This window comes from Moschus berezovskii, chromosome 20 (assembly GCF_049115385.1).
Source record: "Moschus berezovskii isolate FMDL1 chromosome 20, NW_MosBer_1.0, whole genome shotgun sequence".
In the NCBI taxonomy this organism is placed as follows: domain Eukaryota; kingdom Metazoa; phylum Chordata; class Mammalia; order Artiodactyla; family Moschidae; genus Moschus; species Moschus berezovskii.
Window position 1 is genome coordinate 59,680,213 of NC_142479.1, and position 12,430 is coordinate 59,692,642.

At 42.4% G+C, this 12,430-nt stretch overlaps 1 protein-coding gene across 13 annotated transcripts in view; it reads right to left on the reverse strand.

Annotated features, from left to right (window-relative positions):
- STRADA (STE20 related adaptor alpha) overlaps positions 1-10,425 on the reverse strand; it is a 28,608-nt gene extending 18,183 nt beyond the window's left edge. The window contains exons 1-2 of one of the 13 annotated variants that reach the window (XM_088829210.1): positions 10,281-10,425; positions 1,276-1,331 (exon numbers count right to left, since the gene is read on the reverse strand). In XM_088829210.1, the coding sequence (XP_088685336.1) occupies positions 1,276-1,287 (12 nt within the window). In that variant the 5' untranslated portion in view covers positions 1,288-1,331; positions 10,281-10,425. Of the gene's footprint in view, positions 1-1,251; positions 1,332-9,754; positions 9,889-10,280 lie in introns of those variants that run through there. The other 12 variants (XM_088829208.1, XM_088829213.1, XM_088829211.1 and 9 more) reach the window with 12 other exon arrangements.
- Positions 10,426-12,430: the final 2,005 nt, after the last annotated feature.

The following is a 12,430-nucleotide window of genomic DNA, read 5'->3' on the forward strand; positions in this document are numbered from 1 at the left end:
AAGAATACTGGAATGGGTTGCCAGTTCCTTCTCCAGGGGATCTTCCCCACCCAGGAATCAAACCCACGTCTCCTGCTCTCCTGCACTGGCAGGTGAAATCCTTTACCACTAGTGCCACCCGGGAAGCCCATTGGCTTGAGGGTATTCTTTCCACTGGGTAGAGTTCAGGCCAAGGAAGGATTCTGTATTTTTTCCCCTCTTAATAGCAAAATTTATTCTTTCCAATATAAATTATTCTTATCCACACAAACAGAAGAAAAAGATAAGGAACATTCAGAAATAAGTTGCATAATAAGGACTATGAATTGAAACTAGACTATCATTCTCTATCCTTCCCTGTATCAATTTCTTCCAAGTAAAAAAGCAACACCCTAAATAAAAAACTTGATACAAAAAATTCACATGCACTGTACCACGAAATATAATTTATACCTTAATACTTAAAGAAAGTGGTATATTCAGGGAATTCCCTGGTGGCCTAGTGGTTAGGATTCCAGGCTTTCACTGCTATGGCCCAGGTGCAATCCCTGGTCAAGGAGCTGAGATGCCACAAGCCACAAAAGAAGTGGTCTATTCACAATGTCTCATATTACATATACACTGTTAAAGAATTTTAAAATGATCACTACTGCATTTAAATACTTGATATTAAACTTTGATAATAAATAAGACATTCTTTTATGAAATCGTGGAAGCTAAACCCAGTATTTGTTCCTGAGGTCAGTTTAGCTAGTGAAGTTCTCAGGTGTAATAAAATTTTTCAAAGAGTCTTCAGTTAAAACCTACAATGGCAGTTCCCTGGCAGTCCAGTGGTTAGGACTCCATGCTTTTACTGCTGATGGTCTGGGCTCAAAAAAGTGGTCCATTGATTACAATTTGATGCTGATTTTTAAAACCCACAAACTCACGGAAAATGCAGAGGAAACAGGCAGATCATTAGTGGGTACATACCTACGACGAAAAGGGCCAGCAACTCATTTAATGTATGATTGATACTCATAAAATAAGCCACCTTGTTTCTTCTCTATCAGACAAGCTGGTGGGCATATTATATTCTGTGTCTCTGGTCAGCCTGTGCCTGCAAGTTCTGTTCTTTGGAGTGGAGGCTACGACACCTGCTTGACTTTCTACATCTCTCACTTCTATGTGATTCTGAGCATCACATTAAAAAAAAAAGTCTACAATATCTGCTAAAACACACAGCTTTTTAGAAAATAAAAATAGTAAAGGCAGAAGAAGAGAAACACTCACCCTAATTCGCTCTGGTTTACTTACAAGAAAAGACATGAGTTCCTAACGTGTAGACCTACTTCAATTTCAAAAATTTAAACCTAAAAGGAAAATAGACACAAGTTGTTAGTCAAGTCCACTTTTGTAGAAATATTTGTTGATTAACAAAAACTTACTGAGTCTACCATTCAAAGCACTGAACCAAACCTACAAATTGCTAGACTATAAAGACATTTTAGAGAAACTTTCAGTGACAATAAACCTGGATGTACTATGGCCAAATACATTCCGAAATACTGCATCTCTGTAAGGAAAGTGGAGTTTGTTATAGGTTTTTAAAAAAATTTTTAATTTCTCTTGACCCCTTTGCAGAAGCAATTACCTTTAATTCTTTTGGTTTTTTACCCTTCTTTTTAATCACCATTTTTACATGTTGTTTACATGTGATGACTTACCCATTTTAGACATTTATCTACTAACTTCCCACCATGGTAGGTGAAAACTAGGCTCTCCTACATCAACTGCACCCTACTTTCCTGCCTTCATTCTCCCAACATAGTTCTGACATAATTTTTGGTTAAAACCATGGTCCAAATTCACATTACTATGACTACACCAACATGGTTCTTATATGCTAAGTTGCTTCAGTTGTGTCCAACTCTTTGTGACCCCACGGACTGTAGCTGGCCAGGCTCCTTTATCCATGGGAGTCTCCAGGCAAGTATACTGGAGTGGGTTGCCGTGCTCTCCTCCAAGGGATCTCCGTGACCCAGGGATCGAACTCATAAGGAGTCTCTTATGTCTCCTGCGTTGGCAGGCAGGTTCTTTACCCCTCGTGCCACCTGGGAAGCCCAAGGACTTGGTTCTTAGCAGAGGCAAACAGTTAGAGATGACTATGTCTTTTGTCTTATACACTCATTCTCCCACCCAACCCCCAGCAGAGTTAATAACTGCCTCATTTTTTCACTTGCTTGTTTTTCCATGTAGTTATTAACTTTTTCCAAATACCTCAACAGTTCTGCTATTAGTCTTATCAATGTATTTTTCCATACACTCAAACTCATTCATTACAATTTTCCCCTGGAGACTGCCTTCCTGAGGCCCTCCATCCTCTGGCTATAATCTAGACTAGCTACAAAGTTGGTGGCATTCAGCCTTTTTAATGTGGAAATGTGGGTCTTCCAATTCTGGGGAATATTATTTTTGTAGCAAGAAATAGCAACAGAACTTCTAATAGCTAAAGATGTACTTCTAGGATTATCCACTAACCTTATATTTCACTCCTATTTTACAACTTTCTACTTTCCAGGAAACTTCTTCAAACTTTATTTTTCAACCTTTTTGCTAAGTTTTATATTTTTGTTACCCATTCCCAAGACCTTTTGCCACTTCTCAAATGTATGTTTTTTCATATCATCCTGATTTTATGTTTGCTATTTATAGTTAAGAATTTATATCTAGAATGGATAAAAGCATAATACATCATGACCAAGGAGGGTTTAGTTCAGGAATAAAAGATCAGTTTAACATTAAAAAATGAATCAACATACACAAAACTGTTTTTGAAGCTGCTTGCAAATAAAGAACAACCAATTTTAAGGAATTTTTTAAAATGACGTAATTTTATCTTATTAAATGAGTAAACAAGTAAAAATACAATCACTTCAATAGATGGAGAAAAACCATCTAACAAAATTCAACACTAAGCCACAAGTTTTTTAAAAAAAACTCTTAGTCAACTAGGAATAGTCGGAAAGGAATAGGATAGAAATGGGATTTACCAAGTCAACTTGGTAAAAAAATATGTATAAAAAATTTATAGCTAACATCTATTAACAGTAAGAAGAATGAATGAGTTTCCTCTAAGGATAGTAATAAAGCAAAAACGTTCTTATCACTTCTTTTAATCACTATACTAGTGGTCTTAGCCAATGCAAAAAGGCAAGAAGAAATAAAAGGCATACAGGTGGGAAAAAAGGATGTAAAATTCTTTATTCATAAACAACAAGATTGTATACATAGAAATCTAGTGGAAGTTGCTCAGTCGTGTCTGACTCTTTGCGACCCCACTGACTGTACAGTTCATGGAATTCTCCAAGCCAGAATATTGGAGTGGGTAACCTTTCCCTTCTCCAGGGGATCTTCCCAATCCAGGTCTCCTGCATCGCAGGTGGATTCTTTACCAGCTGAGCCACAAGGGAAGCCCAGGAACACTGGGGTGGGTGGCCTATCCGTTCTCCAGCGGATCTTCCCGACCCAGGAATTGAACTGGGGTCTCCTGTATTGCAGGCCGATTCTTTACTAACTGAGCTGTCAGGGAAGCCCTACGTAGAAACCTAAGTATTCTACAAAAAAAAAATCATTATACGTAAGAAAATTAATTTATAAAGATCAATTATAAAACCCAGCTGTATTTCTATATATAGCAACAACCAATCAGAAAACGAAATTCTAAAAATACCATCAATAAACCAATGAAACATAAAATGATTAGGAATAATTTTAAAAAACTATGAGTTCAGTTCAGTTCAGTTCAGTCGCTCAGTCGTGTCCGACTCTCTGCGACCCCATGAATCACAGCACGCCAGGCCTCCCTGTCCATCACCAACTCCCGGAGTTCACTCAAACTCATGTCCATAGAGTAAGACCTGTAAAATGATAAAACACTGCTAAGAGAGATTAAAGATTATCTACATAAAAGATATGCCATGTTCATGAATTGGAAGACTCAATATTATTAAGATGTCAATTCTCTCCAAACTGATCTACAGACTCAGTGCAATGCTTATCAAAATCCCAGCAGACTTTCAAAAGAAACTGATAAGTTCAGGCTAAAATTTACATGGAAATATGAGTTTGAGTGAACTCCGGGAGTTGGTGATGGACAGGGAGGCTTGGCGTGCTGTGATTCATGGGGTCACAAAGAGTCGGACACGACTGAGTGACTGAACTGAACTGAAATGAATGAGGGACCTAAAATAGCCAAAATAATTTTGAAAAAGAAAGTCAGAAGACTTTTATTACCTGAACTCCAGACTTACTTTATTGCTAAAGTAATCAAGATGGTGTACTTTGGTCTAAGGATAGATATATCAGTCAATGAAACAGAACAGAGAACCTAGAAATAGATCCATACATATATGGTCAATTACTTTTGAAGAGACTGGCCAAAGTAATTTTATGGGGAAAAACAGTCTGGATACAACTTGATATTTATTTAGAAAAAAATGAACCTCAATGCTGACCTTATACTGCACACAAAAATTAACTTGAAATGGATCACAGAACTAAAGAAAAAGTTAGAACTACTAAAGAGAGGAAAAAATATTCATGATCTTGGGATCTGTAGAGATTCAAAAACAGAACATCAAGAGCATGAAACATAAAAGAAAAATATGACAAATTAATCTTTATCAAAATTTAAAATGTCTGCCTTAGAAAGACACCACTAAGAAGCTGAAAAGATTGGGAGAAAACATACTCTGTGCATGTATGTGTGTGTGTGTAACTACAAAGGACTTTATACAGAATATATAAGATTTCTATACTCAATAATCAGACAACCCAGTTTAAACAATGGCAACAGATCTGAACAGAAGATAAAGGAGTGGTCACTAAGCACATGAAATGATGTTCAACATTACTTGTCATCAGGGAAATAAACATAAAGCCACAATAAGATACTATTAAACACCCACCAAAACAGCTAAACGTAAAGACTGACAATACGTTGACAAGGACATCAACCAGCTGGAACTCTCATACATTGCTGGTGGGAACGCAAACAAGTACGGCCCCTCTGGAAAATAGTTAAATAGCTTATGACTCAATAATTCTGCTCTAGGTCATCTACTCAAGAGAAATGAAAACATATCTTCTCATTAACTTGTATATGAATGTTCATAAAAGCATTATTCAAAATAGCCCCAAATTGAAAACAATTCAAGCATCTGCCAACTGGTAAATAGATTTAAAAAATGTGCTAAGGTCAGGAAGAAACAGTTAGAACTGGACATGGAACAAAAGACTGGCTCCAAATAGGAAAAGGAGTACATCAAGGCTGTATATTCTGCTTATTTAACTTATATGCAGAGGACATCATGAGAAACGCTGGGCTGAATGAAGCACAAGCTGGAATCAAGATTGCCAGGAGAACTATCAATAACCTCAGTTACACAGATGATACCACCCTTATGGCAGAAAGTGAAGAAGAACTGAAGAGCCTCTTGATGAAAGTGAAAGAGGAGAGTGAAAAAGTTGGCTTAAAGCTCAACATTCAAAAAACTAAGATCATGGCATCCGGTCCCATCACTTCATGGCAAATAGATGGGGAAACAGTGGCTGACTTTATTTTTGGGGGTTCCAAAATCACTGCAGATGGTGACAGCAGCCATGACATGAAAAGACGCTTACTCCTTGCAAGTAAAGTTATGACCAACCTAGAGAGCATATTAAAAAGGAAAGACATTACTTTGCCAACCAAGGTCCGTCTAGTCAAGGCTATGGTTTTTCCAGTAGTCATGTATGGATGTGAGAGTTGAACTATAAGGAAAGCTGAACACGAAGAATCGATGCTTTTGAACTGTGGTGTTGGAGAAGACTCTTGAGATTTCCTTGGACTGCAAGGAGATGCAACCAGTCTATTCTAAAGGAGATCAGTCCTGGGTGTTCACTGAAGGACTGATGTTGAAGCTGAAATTCCAATACTTTGGCCACCTGATGAGAAGAACTGACTCATTTGAAAAGACCCTGATGCTGGGAAAGATGGGAGGCGGGAGGAGAAGGGGATGACAGGATGAGATGGTTGGATGGCATCACCAACTCAATGGACATGAGTTTGGGTAAACTCTGGGAGTTGGTGATCCACAGGGAGGCCTGGTGTGCTGCAGTTCATGGGGTCGCAAAGAGTCATACACGACTGAGCGACTGAACTGAACTGAACAGACACCAATGTAATACTACTCAGCAATAAAAAGGGACAAACTGCTGATATAGGCAACAATTTCAGGTTAAAGGAAAAATGTCAGACACAAATGTACATACTGTTTCCATTCACATAAAATTCTAGAAAAAGCGAAAGTATGACAGAAAGCAGGTCTTGGTTGCCTGGACCCAATAGTGAGATGAGAGACCAATTTCAAAGAGACACACAAGAACTTTTCAGGGTGATGGAAAAGTTCTGTATCTTTATTGCATGGTGGTTATGTAAGTGTACTTGTCAAAACTCAACAAACTGTACACTTGATATAGGTGTATTTTGTTACAGCTAAATTATATCTGAATAAAGCTGATTTTAAAAGTAAAATGATTAAAATAAATACTCAGATATGCTTTTGAAGAATCTAGAAAAAAATCGGCCACATTTCCATTTTTTTTTCAGGTGGGCTAGGGTTGTGAGGGGAGGGCTTCCTTGGTGTCTCAGCTGGGAGGAGAAGGGGATGACAGAAGACGAGATGGTTGGATGGCAGCACCGACTCAATGGACATGAGTTTGAGCAGGCTTCAGGAGGTGGTGGTGATGGACAGGGAAACCTGGCGTGCTGCAGTCTATGGGGTCACAAAGAGTCGGCCACGACTGAGCGACTGAACTAAAGGCTGTGAGGGGTTGTGTAATCTGCTAAGAGATGTGAGAGGAGGGAGGGGAAAACAGCCCAGAGAAAGGAATGTTAGTTAGAATCAGTATAATGAAAAAAGAAAAAGAGGGAATACAATTATTCTGGGCCACATCTGTGGTGATAAGAGCCTGTGGCAGAGGAATATTGAGAAATAGATGGGGATGGGTGGGAGGGAGGCGCTAGAGGGAGGGTATACATATATATAGTTATGACTGATTTGTGTTGTTGTAAGGCAGAAACCAACACAACACTGTAAGGCAATCATCCTCCAATTAAAAAAACAGATTGATAAGGAGAAAGAAAAATAAATTAAGCTAGTAAGGACACTATAAGTCACTGAGTCTATCCTCCACTCTTTGGAAGAAACAGCTTTATAAACATCTGGATATAAGGTTATCAAGTCTCTGCTTGAAAACTCAATACCTAGTCAGGGAACCTGTTCTACCTGTGAACAACTCTGATGACTTTTTTGTGTGTCCGAGTAACTGTGAAGAGTAGTGTGTCAAAGACAAAATAGGAAAAGTCAGAGATAGAAGTTATTTTGGTGGAAAAATGAGTTTGAGTTTTTAAGTTATGCTTCAGTTAAGAAAACAATTATATATCCCAGGTAGAAATAGCATTCAGTTAGAAAAGTAAGACTGATGCTTAAAAGAGGGATTAGAGATGGCTATGTGGACTTGGGAGTCAGTAGCTAAAGCTGTACGAGTGACAGATAATTCACTTTAGAAGAAAATGCTGAGAGAAAAGCAGAAGGCTGGGAGGTAAGCCCTGGGATAAGTTCATATTTAGGACATGGAGCTTCTTTTAGGACATCGAGCATCAAAGGCAATGGACTTCCCAGGTGGCGCAATAGTAAAGAATCCACCTGCCAATGCAGGAGACAAAAGAGACAAGGATCTGATTCCTGGTCGGGAAGATCTCCTGCGGCAGGAAACGGCAACCCGCTCCAGTATTCTTGCCTGGAAAATTCCAAGGACAGAGGAGCCTGGCAGGCTACAGTCCATGGGGGTCACAAAGAGTTGGGTATGACTGAGCACAACTTCAAAGGCAGGTAGGAAATGGAACCCAAAGGAAAAACTTTAAAGATCCGGCTTCCCCTCATGGACCACTTATACTTTTCTAATCTATTCATCTTTTGCCTGTCCTTTTGCTACAGTAAGTCCTACCAGACTTCCCCACCCGACCTGAGTTAGACGCTTGGCCTCTATATTCAATCCTTATACATACCACTCTCTCAACGGCCTATTTATCATTTTCCGTCACTAGAGTCTGTGAAGGCAGGGAATGCATTTTGTTTACTGTTGCATTCCCAGGGGCTACTGTGACTAACACTTAATATGAACACTCTTGTGTCTATTAATAATAGTGAAAATAATCAAAGCAGCAGGCACTTATGGTGAACTTAGCATGTGCCAGCATCTGTGCTAAATGCTTCATGGAGATCAGCTCACAATAAGTTATTATTGATCCTCGTTTTACAAATCAGGAAATTAGGACTCAGAGAGGTTAAATGCCCAAATTACACAGACACGGGACTTCCTTCGCCGCCCAGGGGTTAAGACTCCCTGCTTTCACTGGAGGAGGAGCAGATTCAATCCCTGGTGGGGAACTAAGACCTCACATGCTGTGTGACATGGCCGAAAAATTTAAAAAAGAAAAACAAAACAACAACCAATAACCCAAGTTACACAGGCAAGTAACAGAGGACTGATTAGGTCTATTCCAAAGCCTGTGCTCTAGAATCTGTAAGTGGTAACAGAGAAGCTTAGGGAGAAGCCTCAAGACCGAGTGTAAAGATGTAATGACTGAAAAGGAATCATCTGATTTGACAACGCTGACCAAATGCTAAATGGTATAGATAGGAAAACATTATTTACCTTATCAACTTTTCCTTTTCCCCTATTTTTGTCACTGGTTTTCTAAACTTCTGCCATGTCTGGGATTACAACTATAGACACTACATTTGGGTCACAACACCTCTAAGAAATCTAGTTAAAGGGCAACAGATTTAACCAGTTCAAGACTATCTTATGGCTGAATAGGCTCCTGGCTTGAGGCAGGTAATCAGAAAAGATCTGGTTTCTTCAGCTTTCAGGGACAACAAACAATGCTGGGGAACTCTAAGGAAAAGCATAGATCATGAAAAAATGTCTTACTGTCACAAAAATATACTGGAGTTCGGTTCTACCCCAACAAATGTTACAATAAGAAAAGGATCAATTGGCACGTCTTTTCCTCTTTGGGAAGAAATTAAGTTCGAATATAGTAGGATACCTTAGCAGAAGGCTGGGTAGAAAAGTTGGTTCCTCATTTCCTGAAAACTTGAACAATTTTATTTAACCACTCCCCTTCCCTCGATCTCACTTCCCTACCCCCATCCCGCATCTCCACCCCAAGGTGCTGTGGGCACTTAAGCATTTTGGAAAACAAGACAATTAGAAGCTCTGTTTAGGCTGATTCAGGGAATACCTGAACTTTGTCCTTACGAGGGCTTGACCTATTGCTGCCTGTCCCGCCTGGGAAGAGATGCGGATGAGGGGGGTGCAAATGGGGTGCGGGGAGAGGATAGGCCTCCTTTTCGCTACATCAGGACAAACTGTCACCTGGGCCCCAGGTTTCCACCTGGAAATCTGGGGGGATGGGGAGAGGGAAAGCAGGCGCTCGCCTCTTCCGCCCGGCAACTCCGCAGCGGTGTCTCCGGGCCAGGCCCAAGCCTATTCTCTTCTCAGGCTACAGCCCCTCATTGAGGGAATCGAGACGGATTCGGGTGTAAAGGGGGCCCGCGGAGGACAAGGGAGGCGAAGGGTGGCCGCTCTGATGAAGGCCCGCCCCTGAGGAGATGGAATCGGCGTCAGGACTAGGAGCAACTGATCCCCGCAGCGCACCAGGCGGCCCCCGCCAGCCCGGTACCTGGTCCTGGAGTTAGCAAGCAGTCCCGGCCCAGCCTCAGCTCCGCCTCCTTGGTTTAAGGCAGCGCTGCCGCCAGGCCAGTTGCTGGAAGGGAGGTACGCAACGTGCCATGCGCAGTAGAGGGACGCGGGAGGGCTGGTAGAGGAGAGCCCCGCCCCGTCAGCCTCGGCCCGGGCGCGGCCAGTGGGGAAGCTCCGCCCCGCCCCGCCCGCCTCGGCCCGCCCCTCGGCTCGGGCGCGGCCAGTGAGGAAGCTCCGCCCCGCCCCGCGCGGGAGAGGAAGCTCCGCCCCGCCCGCCTCGGCCCGCCCCTCGGCTTGGGCGCGGCCAGTGAGGAAGCTCCGCCCCGCCCAGCGCGGGAGAGGAAGCTCCGCCCCGCCCCGCCCGCCTCGGCCCGCCCCTCGGCTCTGGCGCGGCCAGTGAGGAAGCTCCGCCCCGCCCCGGCCCCCTAGACCAGAGCGAGGCTAGTGGAGAAGCAGCATGGTTCCTGCGTCTCCTCGAGTGCGGCGGGGTGTTTCTTAGCAGCTACCTCGCACAGAGCGGTTCTCCGGTTCTGAGTCGCCTGATTACGCGCAGCGCAAACCTGAGGGCATTCGGTCTCCAACAGATGAAACCTGTGTCCCCGTGTGTGGAAGCCAGAGACCTAGCTTGTCCTTGATGTGGTCTTCGGGGTCTGAAAAGGGCTCTGTGAGCCTCGGTCCCGGAAGCAGGAAGGAAGTGGGATGATTTCAATAGTGAAGAGTCAAGGGGACTAGAGGAAGGCAAACCAACGCTGGCTGCTGACTTGACTACTTTTTGGCGGGTTCTTTTTCCTTTCCTGTGGTAGGACTTTAGGAAAAATCAGTCTCACACTTTCTTTGAAGATATCTTAAACGCCCCTCACTTTGGCCTCTCGGGCACCAGACTGACAAGCTACAAAGGGGAAATCCATCCTTTCTCTGTGCCGCTTTCTGTAAAGGGAGGAAAAGAGCTCAAATATCTTTTTTTGTCCTGAATCCTTCCGTACCCACGACTTTTGAGACATGTGCTGTTTGCAAGACCTGTAAAGTTTGCCTTTCTGGGGAGGCTAGCCTCAGCCAAAGGATGCAGGGCTTGAGAAAGGATGAAGCAATGAGTGATGGAGCAAGACTTCCGTGAGCCCGCGTTATTTTCAGTGACTTGCTCCTCTCACGGATTCGGGGGTGGGGGTGGGCTGGATCCAAAATTGGATCTACACCATCCAATAATGAACACTAGCCCTTCCTGGCTAAGATCCTGGACACAGATTTATACTGGTTTAACTTCCAAGATGGGTGAGTTCAGCTTCATTCAAACAGGGACTGATGGAAACTTGATGCCTAAAGTCAATGTGAACTCTTTCCAGTGCATCTCAGGATCTTACTGAATTTTACACACATCATTCTGATCTTATCTATTGCTTTAGCATTCCCACGCAGTATTCTCACTATTCTCTCATTATCAAATAAGATCCTTACCCAGCAGCGAACCTGGTAAATTGACAAAGCAAGATAGAAGGAGAAAGTGAAGTACAATCCTTGCGATGTTCTTTGGAAAAGATCATTTTGCCATGTAGTCTTTGAAAATAAGAGTACTAGAGGAGTCAGTGCCTGAAAAGATGCTAAATTTAATGCAGCCACCAGGATAGGGAATTTAAACACAGAAGTACTTCCCATTTGATAGCCAGCCCTGTAGCTACGTCATTTTCTAGCTGGATGTCAGTTGGTCAAGGGGCTAAAAGATCTCACCATCTTCATGACTGCCCACAAAAGCTAGTTTGCGAATCTTTGGTCTAGACTGTTTAAAGGAGCAAATTTCCTTGCAGAAAGGTCTCCTAAATCCAGATAACTTAGAAAACTGGTGTAATGAAAGGCCAATTTTGCAAGTTTACAAACTGAGTGTCTTCTTGCTTTGCTTTTGACTTACGAGTTTTGGGGTGCGCAAGCACCATAATGCTTCTCACTTATGTATAATAAGGGCTAGGACTCTTCAAGATTTCTGGAGCCTTCTGAAATTTGCTTGAAGCCTAGAGGAATGGAGATGAACTGATGAGCACTGACTGCAATGCCGTCTTCAGGACAGCACATAAATTAATTGTGAGAACAGTAAAACTAATTGCCTAGAATACTTGCGTGACAGCTGGAAATGCTTATGATGTGTAGTTTAACAAGTTGAGCAGCATTATTTAATTTATAGAGCATTTTATATGTCAAAGCACTTTATGTGTGCTAAGTCGCTTCAGTCGTGTCTGATTGTTTGCGACCCTATGGATTGTAGCCTGCTAGGCTCCTCTGTCCCTGGGATTCTCCAGGCAAGAATACTGGAGTGGGTTTCCATGCCCTCCTCCAGACCAAGGGATCAAACCTGCATCTCTTGTGTCTCCTGCATTGGCAGGCCGGTTCGTTACCACTAGTGCCGCCTAGGAAGTCTTGAGCACTTTATACCTATGATCTAATATGATCCTCTGAACGGGCATTTCAGAAAGGAGAGAGTAGATGATGCCCACTTACAGATGAGGAAAGAGACTTGTTACGACACTATGACAGCACCTGGGTCGCAACCCACAAACTCAGAGCTCTTTCCTGAAGCAGAAAACTGGCTTCAATTCTAGCTTCGCTTCAACCTTGGTAAGTAATATAAGTACATGCAAGAAAAAGGCAAAAGAAAGCTATTTAAGCATTT